This window comes from Aphis gossypii, chromosome 1 (genome assembly GCF_020184175.1).
Source record: "Aphis gossypii isolate Hap1 chromosome 1, ASM2018417v2, whole genome shotgun sequence".
NCBI lineage: Eukaryota > Metazoa > Arthropoda > Insecta > Hemiptera > Aphididae > Aphis > Aphis gossypii.
The window spans coordinates 73,238,888-73,253,252 of NC_065530.1; the positions used below are offsets into that span (position 1 = coordinate 73,238,888).

The 14,365-nt window shown below is 28.4% G+C and overlaps 2 protein-coding genes across 2 annotated transcripts; both read left to right on the forward strand.

Moving 5' to 3' along the window:
* The first annotated feature begins 1,228 nt into the window (after positions 1-1,228).
* LOC126551362 (uncharacterized) lies at positions 1,229-3,288 on the forward strand. Its single transcript, XM_050204460.1, has 2 exons — positions 1,229-2,034; positions 2,101-3,288. Exons 1-2 carry the CDS (start codon positions 1,299-1,301, stop codon positions 2,571-2,573), a joined length of 1,209 nt encoding a protein of 402 aa, XP_050060417.1. The 5' UTR covers positions 1,229-1,298; the 3' UTR covers positions 2,574-3,288.
* A 1,664-nt stretch (positions 3,289-4,952) lies between these two features.
* LOC126554743 (uncharacterized) lies at positions 4,953-9,076 on the forward strand. Its single transcript, XM_050209803.1, has 13 exons — positions 4,953-5,180; positions 5,250-5,358; positions 5,416-5,597; positions 5,701-5,781; positions 5,848-5,934; positions 6,001-6,087; positions 6,154-6,240; positions 6,307-6,393; positions 6,460-6,546; positions 6,613-6,699; positions 6,774-6,834; positions 6,907-7,138; positions 7,910-9,076. The coding sequence occupies exons 1-13, from the start codon at positions 5,138-5,140 to the stop codon at positions 9,074-9,076; spliced, it is 2,397 nt and encodes a 798-aa protein (XP_050065760.1). The 5' UTR covers positions 4,953-5,137.
* The last annotated feature ends 5,289 nt before the right edge of the window (positions 9,077-14,365 follow it).

The following is a 14,365-nucleotide window of genomic DNA, read 5'->3' on the forward strand; positions in this document are numbered from 1 at the left end:
AATATTTAAAGAAATTGGTAACAAACAGGGAGATACGCAGAAAACAATTTTGGGGGTTGTTTTTGAAAAATAGAACATTTTTTTTTCAAATTCATTTGTAGCCATCACGTTAATACATATTAGGTATAATTTTATTTAATTTATAAATCCTGTTTAAGTATTTTTATTTTTATTCAAACTATATTAATTGTTTTAATTTGTTAGTATTAATTTTTTTATTACAAAAACCAAAGATTTCGGAGGGTGTTTGAACACCTAAAACACCCTCTTGTGGACGTCCCTGATAACAAAATATTACACCTAAAATGACTTTACTAATATTACATATAAGCAATATATATAAAAAAACAGATGGTAGTAAGTTATTCTGTTGACACAAATCCACAACATATTACATATTATTTTCTTACGAACAGTAACATATGGGTATTTTTTTTTTTTTTTTGGGGGGGGGGGGTTATTGTGCCTTTAAGACTATCCTGTCTCACAAACGCAAGCTTCTATCTTTCTCTATCCAATGCTAGATTTCTCTATTGGAAACGGGCGGTGGTAAACTCTCCCGATTTTTAAAAATAGTAAACTCTCCCGATGGTAAACTCTTCCGGGTTAGTATTATGTTTACCTGAAATATATGTGTAAACTCTCCCGGGTCAAAATTATGTTTACCTGAAGTAAATGTGTAAACTCTCCCGGGTCAACTTTATAGTTACCTGTAGGAAGTATGTTAGCTCTCCCGAGTTGTTTTAAATGTTATTGCTACAGTGGCTACACTATACGAGTTGGAAATTTTTACATATATTTTGTTTTTGTAACTTATATTATTATTATTATTATTATTGACTATTTTTAAATGAAACTTAAATGTGTATTGGATTTTTTGAAATTTTATTTTTTTATTGTATTTTGACTATAATATCATGTTCATAGCAGCTAAAGACAATAATTTATATTGTTATCTAATATATAAATGTGAAAATGAAAACCTTTGAGTGATATGTTCTCGGAAACTACCGAACCAATCGTTATGATTTTTTTTTTTTAAATTGAAGAGCTCATTGCGGAGAAGGTTTATGGAATTTGATCGATTCTCTAACTTTAAAAACAAAGGAGTTATCAATTATTATAAATAATGGCCTGTTACGTAGACTATTATTATTATTATTATTATTTTATTTTCGGTGACCATAGTAACAATTTTTTATAATTATTATTTATTGTCCCTGTTTTTGTAAGTTCTTAGTGCTCAGTTGCCAAAAAAACAAGAAGATCCTTCCCTACTTAATGTCGTCAGTAGAAACATGATTCATGGCCCATGTGGTCCATTTAACATGAATTCACCGTGTATGCAAAACGGAAAATGTTCAAAAGGTTTTCAGAAACTGTTTACTATTGCGACACAATCCGGACAGGATGGTTATCCAAAATATCGTCGTCGATCACCGGATGATGGGGGGCAAACTTTTCAGCTTAGGAAATCCGATAATCGCATGGTCACAATCGATAATCGGTGGATTGTGCCATATAGCCCTTTATTATTACGTGTATTTGACTGTCACATCAACATAGAACTTTGCCATTCAGTAAAAGCCATTCAATATATTTGTAGTTATATTAATAAAGGATCTGATCAGGCTGCATTCTCAGTAGAATTGCGTGTTGAAATTAAAGCATTCCAAAATGGCAGATATATTAGTTCATCAGAATCTGCATGGCGGATATTTGGTTTTACGATTCACGAACGGTCACCAGCAATTTTTCAACTCTCAGTACACCTTGAAAATGACCAACGCGTCTATTTTACTGATCAAAATGCTCGCGAAAGACTTGAAAATGTTAGAAACACCACTCTTATGGCTTTTTTTAAACTTTGCCACCGTGACGAATTCGAAAAAACATTGCTTTATATTGAAGTTCCATCTTACTATACTTTTACTAATAATCGTTTCAATAGAAGAAAACAAGGAGAGCCAATTGTACAATACCCTGGAATCAAGAAATCCAATGTGCTCGGTCGAGTATACACTGTTCACCCAAGTAATGTTGAATGTTATTATTTAGGTATGCTTTTGCATCACGTCCGTGGACCAACTTCATTTTTAGATTTAAAAACTGTTGATGACGTTATCCACCCTACATATCAAAGAGCTTGCCAAGTGCTTGGCCTGTTACAAGATGAAAGTCATTGGAATTCTACTCTCGAAGAAGCTGATTTATTTCAATCAGTGTCGAATCTAAGAGAACTTTTTGTTACTATGATAGCATTTTGCCACATTGCTAATTTAACAGAACTGTGGGAAGATCACAAAAATAATATGTCATTAGATATTTTGCAGCAAGAAAGGCATCGTTCTGGAAATCACGATTTGGCTGTCACTCCATATATTTTGAATAAAACTTTAATATTAATAGAAAATGATCTTCTGAAAATATCTGGAAAGAAGCTGTCTGATTTTAACATGGAATCACCGTTACGAACTGATGATAATGATAATAATTTATCAAATTCCCTAGAAATAATTTATATGGCAAAACAACGTTTGCCGGGTCAGCTAGTTATTATTATATATGATTGACTATTTTTAAACGCAACTTAAATGTATATTAAATTTATTTTATGATTTTTACTATACCCGGGAGAATTTACATATTTCCGTTAGGTAGTACAAGAATAAATCCGGGAGAGTTTACACGTTTCTGTCAGGTAGTACTGGAGTAGACCGGGAGAGTGTACCATCGGGAGAGTTTACAATTGCCCATTGAAAACACCTCCCAACTGTTCAATGTCAAACATATGGGTATACATTGGGTATACTAGGTACTGTTAAAATATTTAATACTGCAAAAATAAAAACTGAATTAGGTCACATACCTATTGGAATAAAAGAATAAATTAAAAAGCGTGCTCGATTATATTTAATAGAATATTTTATTTGGATAGAAAAATATATAATAATAATATATCCAGTACTTAAATTTAAAAACACGGGTGAAACATGATCAGGAAAGAGACTGCAGATGTCATCGCCGAATAAGATTTATAAAGAAAAACTATTATTTACACTATAGTAACTTACGGGAAAAATAACAAAAGTTTTTATTAAATTGACCTTTAGTAAGACAACATGGGCGAAGAGTGAATGGAACGAATGTAAGATTTTTCCGATGCAGAACAGAGGTACAGTGAAGTATAATCCAAGAGAAGCATATAAATTCGTGCGCACTATCAGACTCTTATAAAAATTATAAAATTATAATAAGAAAATAGAAAATTATTTAAAGTACTAAGTCAACGTGAAAAATGTGATAATACAATTTAATAATAAACATAAACTATACTTTTTTTAAAAGTAGGTATATATTTTGGTAATCAGTAAAAATACCCAAGGAAGAGGTACTTACAGAAAAAATACCCGCTGGAAAAAATTCCAAAAAAAATAATATTTAATAAATAAATAAATATGTATATACAAAATCATACTAACAAAATTACCTCCATCCATGTTGTAAGTAAAAAGATTAATATATACACTACAGTATTATACTATAGTTGCCTTTTATGATCGGGTTTTTCGGTGTTGGTGAGTCGCAGCCCAATCCCTAAATAACTTACGAGTTTCAGCCATACAATAATGTATATAATATATATATATATATATTATATACTATATGTCTTTATATTATAGTAGCATTAGAACCTATATAAACATCACAATATTACGTATTTTCTAGTATAAATTGTCGTATACTTTTATTAATATTTGTCGTAAAAAAATATAATAATTTTCATCCTAAGAATAATGCAAATTGTTGAATGAGGTTTTTAGAAAAGTAGGTTTTTTGATAGCTAGTTAATACTTTGATGTATCATTTTAAATTTTCCCAGAAATTTTCTCGAGAGTAAAGAAAAACTATCTATAATAAACATTATTATGTGTCAAGATTCTTTATTTTGCAAATTAGAAAGTTTTAACTTTAAATTAAGTTAAGTTACTTTTTTTCAAAGTTAACGTTTAACTTAACGAGTTAACGAGATATGAGTAATTTTTAATTTAACTTTATTATTTTAAAATAACTTAACTGTAATGATATGCTGGCTTTCACATATCATAATTATAAATGTATTATTTTCATGCAATAAAAAAAATAACGGTAAAGTTGTCGCACGCATGTAATAAACCCTAAAAAACCCCAATAAATCAAGTCACTGATGAATGGAACGATTTACATTATCTAATCACGTATAGGACATTATACGGGATAACGAAACGGCCCAACACATGCAATCTCTTTCATGAGCTGCCAGAGATAAGGGGCAGTACAAATGTACAATCAGGGTCTCTGTCGCCAAAGAATAAGACAATTTTCTTTGGAGACGCCGACACCTTTGATCGGGCCGCCGGTGGCTCTGGCGGGCTTGACCAAGTTGTCTCCTCTCATCAGTGCATGAGCACCCTTTATAGCAAGAAGTGCATGAGCACCATTCAACTATAGACAAGTGTAGGAGCACCTAAAACTACACAAAAGATACTCACAAGATCCTGCGAGCGACAACTGTGCCGTTTCCTTTTTTTTAAAAAACAAAATTAATCAGTGTTCCGTTATTTCTATTTGAGTATTTAAAATAATTCTTTCCGTCCTTATTACGTCAACTGCATATTCAAACAGCTATGAATAAGGAAAGGGCGCATGCGCATCCATATTTATCTATATATATAAAAAGAAATGTACATTTTGAATAAATGTTATAACTCAAGATCCACCAAACCGATTTCGATAAATATTGCAGGGCATATTAATATTGATATTTAGATGGTTTCTGTGAAGTTTGTACGCTTTGCAATAAGTGGTTCCTTAGTTATGGCCTCTTAAGTCTAAAAAAAAATTTTAAATTGTCGGTAACCATGGTAACAATTTATTATTATTATTTATTTTATCGGTTCATTGTAACATTTTTCCATAGACATAATATAGATGGACTGCGCGTTTAGCCCTTATCATGTCAGCAATAATAAACTTATGTAAAAGGTAAATAATCATGGGAAAATGTTTATCTCTACATCTTTCTTCCATGATACAGACAGTTATATTTAACCGGGCTAATTCGATTTCGGCACGATTAAAACTGTGATTAACTGTAATGAGAGTTTCCGTGTTTTTTGCTTACATTTTTTCATTCTGTGGTAATATTATAGCTCAGAAATAATAAAACATATTAATTCGAAGTAATATTATTAAATGAATTATATTAGGTTTATTAGTTTCGGTTGTTGATATTTTCTATAACAGAGGTAAAATGGTGAATATATGTTCTATAAAAAGCTGTAGAAACATTGGCAAGGATGGTATTCATATGCATAAGTAAGTTAAAAATGTTTTAAATTTTTATTAATTTTAACTATTTGACATGTTTTTAAGATTTCCGAGTAATGAACAAACAGCCATGAAATGGACTAACATAATTAAAAAAATACAACCATCGTACATGCCTTTAAAATCATCAATGATTTGTAGTGCTCATTTTAAAACTTCTGATTACAACTTGAACTATAAAAAAATAAAATTAAATGATAATGCTGTGCCAAGTATTTTTTTAACAAGTAATATTAAATAATACCTAATTAGCTATTAGTTAAGTACACCTTCCTTTCATATTATATTGTACTATTAAATTATAATTTAAAACTATTATTTGTTATTTAGCTAGTAGAAAGTCATTGATGAAAATATTTGAAGATTTACCCAAGAACTGTGATAGTTTAAAATATAATCTGTCAAACAGCGGTAAGTAGTTAATTAAGAAATATTGTATAATATTAGACTATAAAATATGAATATGTTAATTTCCAGACGATACAAAAGTGAATGAAACTATTTCAAATACATCAGAATATTCTGAAGCAAGTACTAGCTTAAAATATAATCTGTCAAACAGCGGTAAGTAGTTAATTAAGAAATATTGTATAATATTAGACTATAAAATATGAATATGTTAATTTCCAGACGATACAAAAGTGAATGAAACTATTTCAAATACATCAGAATATTCTGAAGCAAGTACTAGCTTAAAATATAATCTGTCAAACAGCGGTAAGTAGTTAATTAAGAAATATTGTATAATATTAGACTATAAAATATGAATATGTTAATTTCCAGACGATACAAAAGTGAATGAAACTATTTCAAATACATCAGAATATTCTGAAGCAAGTACTAGCTTAAAATATAATCTGTCAAACAGCGGTAAGTAGTTAATTAAGAAATATTGTATAATATTAGACTATAAAATATGAATATGTTAATTTCCAGACGATACAAAAGTGAATGAAACTATTTCAAATACATCAGAATATTCTGAAGCAAGTACTAGCTTAAAATATAATCTGTCAAACAGCGGTAAGTAGTTAATTAAGAAATATTGTATAATATTAGACTATAAAATATGAATATGTTAATTTCCAGACGATACAAAAGTGAATGAAACTATTTCAAATACATCAGAATATTCTGAAGCAAGTACTAGCTTAAAATATAATCTGTCAAACAGCGGTAAGTAGTTAATTAAGAAATATTGTATAATATTAGACTATAAAATATGAATATGTTAATTTCCAGACGATACAAAAGTGAATGAAACTATTTCAAATACATCAGAATATTCTGAAGCAAGTACTAGCTTAAAATATAATCTGTCAAACAGCGGTAAGTAGTTAATTAAGAAATATTGTATAATATTAGACTATAAAATATTATAATATAATTGTAATTGTTTCTAGACACTTCTTCAGTATTGGGAGTGGCAGATAATTTGCTTACAAGTTCATTAGTTACCAGAATGTAATACTTTTAAAAATATTAATAGGTTTATTTTACTAAGAAACATTTTAGATTTAAGACATTTTTTTCTAGAAAAAGAAAAACTTTTGTTGGAGACTTTAATGAAAATGATTTAGATACTCCTAGAAAAAGAAAAAAATATTGGAATACCTCACAGAGAACATTTAATGAGTACAAGCGTAGAATAAAGAGCTTAGAAAATCGAAATCAGTACCTGAGAAATAAAATCAAAAATGTTGAGCAGTTAATTTCACATTTACAGAAAACCAACAAAATTTCTGATGAATGTTACTCAATGTTAAAGGTATTATTTCCTAAACACGATTATTAATATTATGTTATGTGGTAATTTAGTTGTACAGGGTGTCCCGTGAGGATTTACCCATTGTGATATCTTCTATAAACTAGAAAAAATATTAAAAATCAGGAGATTAATGAAATAAAAATGTTGAAACATCAATATTTTCAAAAAAAATAACTCTATAAAATGGCTATCTTCGATTTTTTTGAAAATAATTAAATAAAAAAATATATTTTTAACTTTTTTACCAAAATATTACAATAAATTAAAACATAAAATATTTGTTGTTCTTGTCCCTGTGAGTCTTATTAAAAAATCAGAATTATGAAATATCCATTGTTTCAGGAGATATCGCAATGGGTAAATCCTCATGGGACACCCTGTATATGTATTTTTTAATGTAATGTATTGTGTTGTTCTATGTTTAGTGTTTACTTAGTTAATATTGATAGTTTAATAAATTTTATTTTAACCAATATTTTTGAATTTGCACTTTGTATGTGCTTTAAATGTAAATGTGATTTAACTTCTAAAAATATTTGTTTATATATAAATTATAATATTAATAATTGTTGTATTTAGTTTTGCATGTACTTTATGTGTTCTTAATTTTTATATATTTCTTAATGTGATATGCTATGTTGTACATAAAATATATTTATATTCTTAACTATATGTTTGTGTTTTGTATGTGTTTATTTTATTACTCTGGGATAACTGTCATATTTTTAGTTAGTAATAATTATAGTTTAAGAATGAATTTATAATTTATAGGATTCCCTTCCTGACATCCAAAAAGAAATTATTTTAAAACAACTGAATATGACTACACAGAGATCTGTTACACCTGAATTGAGATCTTTTGCATTAACTCTTAATTTTTATTCATCAAGTGCATATAACTATGTTAGAAAAAAATTTAATAAATGCCTACCACATCCGAGCACACTTCGAAAATGGTATACAGTGGTAGATGGTTCACCAGGTATTACAAAAGAATCATTAGTAGCAATTGAGTTAAAAAACGATGAAATGAAATCTCGTGGTAAAAATTTAATATGTGCTATGATGCTTGATGAAATGTGTATTAAAGAGGACATCCATTTTAACGGCAAAAAAAATCAAGGATTTATAGATTTTGGCATGGGTATGATGGAAGACTGTGATAATTTACCTTTAGCAAGAGAAGCACTGGTGATCATGTTAGTTGCACTCAACTCTAATTGGAAAATACCAATAGCATATTTCCTTACAAATGGCTTATTGGGTCAAGAGAAAGCCAATATAGTAAATTTATGTTTAGAAGCAGTTCATCAAACTGGTGCTAAAGTTAAAACTTTAACTTTTGATGGAGCAAGTTCAAATATTATGATGGCTACTAAATTAGGAGCTAATTTAAATATTTCAAATTGTCAACCTTATTTTAAACACCCAATTACCAAAGAAAATATTCACATATTTTATGATGCATGTCATATGCTTAAACTTTGCCGGAACACACTTGGTGACTGGAAAGTATTTTTTGACAAGAATGGTGATGCAATTAAGTGGCAGTTTTTTAAGTCATTAGTAGAACTACAAAATGAAAAAGATCTTCACTTAGCAACAAAAATCAGGAACAGACACATTAATTACCATAAAGAAAAAATGAAGGTAAAATTAGCGGCCCAAGTATTTAGTAGCAGTGTAGCGGATGCTATTGATTATTCTAAAAATATCGGGCTGAAAGAATTTTCGAATAGTGAGTCAACCACATTTTTTTGTAGGATGATAAATAATATTTTTGATTTTTTGAATACGAGGAACTTTTTGGGGCAAACTGAGTACAAAAAACCAATTAAATTAGATAAAGAGACTTTTGTGGATGAGTTTATCAGTACGGCAATTGAATACTTAAAATCTTTGCAAACTAAAGTATGGAACAAAAAGAAAATAAATTAAATCACATTCCTATAATTGAATCAAAAAGAAAAACAGGATTTTTAGGGCTGATAATTTGTTTAACTAGTATGAGCAATTTTTTTAAAGAAAATATAAAAACAAAAGAAATTGATTTTTTACTTACATACAAGACTTCCCAGGACCACTTGGAAATGTTTTTTTCATTAATTAGAACACGTGGAGGATTTAATAACAACCCAACAGCCTCGCAATTTGAAGCAGCATATAAAAGATTGATTGTACATACAGAATTAAGTCAAATAGCCACAAACTCTGGAACTAATTGTGCATCACAAGATTCTACTTCAATTTTACATGTTTCAAGTACTAACAAAGCAAATAACATTTGTAATAATGATGACATCTTTAGTTTTGCTGAAATAGAAAATGATAGCGAGCTGTTTAATAAATTTGATAATTTATATAATGATAAATATATTAATGATGTCATTGAGTACATAGCCGGTGTCGTAACTAAAAAAGTTACAAAAGTAATTAAATGTAGTGTTTGTATTTCAGCTTTAATGATGGATATTCAACAAAATGCATCATTAATCAACATAAAAAGTAGAGGAGCATTAACAAAACCAAATAAAAATATAGCGGAAATATGCAAAATTGCAGAATTTACTTTCAGATCATTTCAACATAAAATAGACATTCAAAAAAACATCATAGAATTTTTAACAATAAAATCAATTTCTAGTATTCAAATCACAAATTATTTTAACTGTCTGAATGAACATATCAAAACCCAAGATCCACTTAACCATCATACTTCACAAATTATCAGGCTAGCTTTAAAATTTTATATGACAATACGATTGCATTATTTAAATAAAACAAAAAGTGAACCTGTTTCAAGAATACGGGCAGTATTGACAAAAGCTATTCATTTTAGGCATCAATAACTTCTTATTATATATATTATATTAATTATTATACACTGGTATTGTGGCTAAAATTTGACGGCAAAATACATTCAATAATTAAATTACCTTTAAATTCTTAACACTATTGTGCATAGTTTAGTATCTTAAGTATAGTAATAGAACTTATAAACAATATTGAAATTGTTATTGTATTTTATAGTTAATAGTGTAATATTTTATTTAAAAAATTAATAATAATACAATATCTATTAAGATTTAAGGTATATTTCATAGAAAAGTAATAAAATTGTATATTTATTATTTAATATTTACATTTTACAAATCTTATCTTTTTTTTTAAATCCCAATTATACCTTAGAATAAAAACAGTAAAAATGTTTTCTTCCATGATATTTTACCTTCTCCGTTCGTATTATTATGGCTGAATTTATTGAAGGTGAGGGGGTAGGAACGCGCAGTCCATCTATATTATGTCTATGCATTTTTCACTGATGATTCGCTCCTATTGGTCGCAGAAAAAGGTTCTTATATAGTACAATTTTAGTAAAATTCACTAGAAAAGTACGGAATCTGGATGTAATAAAACAACAACAACGACGTATCACTGTCCAGCAAGAAAATAAACTATATTTTTATTTATTGTAAGGTCGCTATTGGTTAAAATTGAATATAATAGTTGTAGACCTGTTGTTATATTTTGTTAAAACCATAACAACATAAAAAAGAATTAGCGAAATAAGTCAATTTCAACTGTAAATCTCAAAATCAAATCAATAGACTAACATAACAAGTTGTACCAAGTTTTATTGTTTTACTAACAGGCACAACAATAAAAAAACCACGAGATGGCACATTATTGTATTTTTACACTATATTTTTTTAAAATTTTTTTTTTCAAACCGTACTTGACTAACTCACTGACTGATAAACGTAAAGCATGAACAATGATAGATCAATGCTTGCAATTTACACGATACATTCGTACAATCGTACCATAAACTTAGTGGGCAATAAGAAAACATTTTACAAAAATCGCATTTTAAAGTGGTGCTTGCTAAAGAATTTTGAGAATCAAAGTAGTCAATAAAAATTTCTAAGTTTTGAACACCGTTAAACTGAATATTAAATAACACATTAATCAAAATTCGAATCATATTATAGAATTGGCATTTTAACGAGCAACGAAGTGCACGGGGTCAGCTATATAGGTATATAATCTTATTGATACCTATTACATTTTATTTATTAAATTTATTATAATTTAATAAATTAATAATTAACAAATAGTTTACTAACGGTATACTTGATCCGTGATCGTTCTCGAATTATACGACCTTGAGAGCCCTTCGACGATCAGGAGGACGGTAATCGCACAAATTTAAAATAATAACTCATAAGTTAAAATAACTTCTAATAACCTTTATAATAAATAAATAAGGCATTCATTCAAGGCTTTTGTGTTTTGCCTACAATTTATTTAAATCACCCTACATAAATAATAATATATTTCATATTATATATTTATAATATATCTTACATTTACAATTCCTTTATACTTTATTTTCTTTTATTTTTGCTTTATTACATAACATATTGAGTTAAAAAAATCGTTAATTTGCCCAGCCTTGGTAATAGGTATACACAACATACATATTATATAGTCAATAATTACGCGTTATTATATTTTAATACGTATAATTTGTATAACTAAATACACTAGCTCATGCTTACGAAAGCTTCGTGTTCATTGAATACAGTTTTAAAGGTATACTAAGTATTAAGTATTTAGGTCCATCAGTTAAACTATACCTACTGTTGCTTACTATTATAATATATTTTTTAACGCCACGGAATGAGAAGGTGGTTACTATTATGTATTGTGCTATTATTATTGTACGCCGGCCGATCGACATACACACACACACCCTCACGCACACGTAATCATTGTTAACTGTTTATTTATATTGTTTTATTTTTGTTAATTGTATTGTGAATTATTATATAATATGCAGATTAAATCGCTATCGCACGCCACCTAATCGGCTGGCGATTATTATTTATTATAACACGGCCGCCGTATTACCAGTCGTCTATTCTCCAGCGTTGCTGTATAACGCGCGCCCTTGTATGTGCGCTAATCGCCGTCGTACGTCGTTTTTTATATATTTAAAAAAATTGTATTTTGTGCACGCAAGTCGCAAATCGTCACTCATTTGATTGATATATAGTATCTTATTTTTGTTGGGCGCTAATCGCCAGTGATTTATTTTATATTATATATTATTGCATTTTTATTTTTTATTGACGCTAATCGTCACTATTATTATATTGTGTGCGCGCTAATCGCCACCAATTTTACATTGTCTCTATTCTTTATACACAATATTAACATTTTGTAGGCACTAATTCCCTCAAGGTTGTTTATATTAGTATTATTGTTTTATAGGCGCTATTACAAGCATACAGCACGGAGCATTTTAGTAACCGGGCGCACGGCCTATAAGTGTTCGTTCCCGGCCTCATATTAACAAAACGTACATGATTTCGGCACTAGCTTAATTCTCATTGGTCGGTTTAAATCGACTTGTTTTCCCGCGCTAATAATTAACTGTTATCACAGTCTTATATCTGTTATCAAATAATATAATATATTATATTCAATATTGTTGTCATAGGACATAGGTTTTTACTTTTCGAATTTTATTAAAATTATTAATTTAATTAGAATTAGAAATTGCACTAACTAGTATTCATTTAAAATGATTAACTATAAACATCTACCTTCTTCATTTATAAATGAGATAGTAACCTGTAAAAATGAGGTGTATGAAATTAGGTCTAACATAAAAGATTTTGACTCGTGCCAAAAATGGATAGAAGAATTTTCCTTAAAAACAAAAACAAATTGGGTTGTTAGAAATACCATAAGAGAAGGTCAACGTTTTGTCTGCAAGTTAGTTAAATATGGTGGTAAATGTAACATTATATTTTTGATTTGATTTTCTAATACACCTATTTATCCTGAAAAGTGTAGGGAGATCAATGTTTTATGAATAAATGAGTTATTATGTGAGTAAAAATAACATTTGTTACAATGTAACATTTTATGTCTGGTTAGTTTTTCTAATACCATACATACCTATTAATCCGGATTCTTGAATGTTAATTTATCTAATATAATAATATGGTTTTTATGTAATTAAGTTAAATACTTGTGTTATGTATATTTAAAGTATTTTTAATGGTACAAGAAATAGTCAACATAATTACACTTTAGTAGGTAGGTACCTATAATAATTAATTATATAATCATAAAATTCACAAAATAATTATTTATTTAATTTAAAAACTAAAAATATAAAATAAACGAATAGGTACCTAAATTAAAATTACATACCTGATTTACATTTTAATAAATAGATAATTGTCATTATAACACTTAATAGTGTGATTTATTAATGCGATTTTGCGTTTGGTTGATTTTTATTGATGTTTTGTTGTAAATTTCTTTTTCGTTTAATTTTTGTTGTATTTTCATTGTTAGCAGGTCATCCTACTACTAACCTACTACTGCCTCTAGTCACTCCAGGTCTTCGTCGACTTATCGATGTAGGTTGAACTCGTATCTTAGCTTTATCTGCATGATGAAGATTGTATGTAGCAGCAGCCCAGGTTTAATTTTTTATCATTACTGTAGGTGTACAGTATGTAAAAGGAATCCACTGTTGTAATTCTTTTAATTATTATTACTATTATTCCGCGGACTTTCCCGCATAATTGTTATTATTATTATTATAACGGCATACGCTATATTATGTTAATTACCTATATTTATATTATTAAATAACTAATTTGTTATATCTTGGGTATCCTTCCCTTTCCCATCACCCCGCGAGTCGTTGCCGCCAACCGCATTATTCGTAGGAGCAGCTTCGGCGTAAACAAGTGTTTTATTTCGATTAATGTCTATATTTAAACAAATTTTATTTTAAATTACTTTAAATTTGTAATCATTGATTTTATGACAACCATATATTTTATATAACCCATGCCCCTCCCCTACACACACACATACACAAAAAAAAATATCAACAATTATTTGATACATAATTGATAAGTAAAAAGCACTTAGAAGTTAAAACCTATAAGAGCGAATATTAAGAATATAAAAGAAACGGGTTTCTAATCTGTTGGTTCCCGTTGGTAATCAGTGTCATTAGCCTGGTTTTCTTCATTAGCGAGTGTGATATCTTCAGGTTTTCATATTATGTTAAAACGATTTTCGTACTAAGTCTTAACAACAAGATTTGACATTCCTAAAACCACAAATAAATATCTATATTACTTTTATTTATTAACTATAAAATATTAAATAGCTTTAAATAAATTTAAAATG

Bases quoted from the DNA above. Each gene is read 5' to 3' on its own strand.
- LOC126554743 (XM_050209803.1), top strand. From the start codon at position 5,138: ATGAGAGTTTCCGTGTTTTTTGCTTACATTTTTTCATTCTGTG. The intron at 5,598-5,700 runs GTAATATTAAAT...TTTGTTATTTAG, and splicing joins GCCAAGTATTTTTTTAACAA to CTAGTAGAAAGTCATTGATG. The intron at 7,139-7,909 runs GTATTATTTCCT...TATAATTTATAG, and splicing joins AATGTTACTCAATGTTAAAG to GATTCCCTTCCTGACATCCA.
- LOC126551362 (XM_050204460.1), top strand. From the start codon at position 1,299: ATGATTCATGGCCCATGTGGTCCATTTAACATGAATTCACCGTGTATG. The intron at 2,035-2,100 runs GTAATGTTGAAT...CTTCATTTTTAG, and splicing joins AGTATACACTGTTCACCCAA to ATTTAAAAACTGTTGATGAC.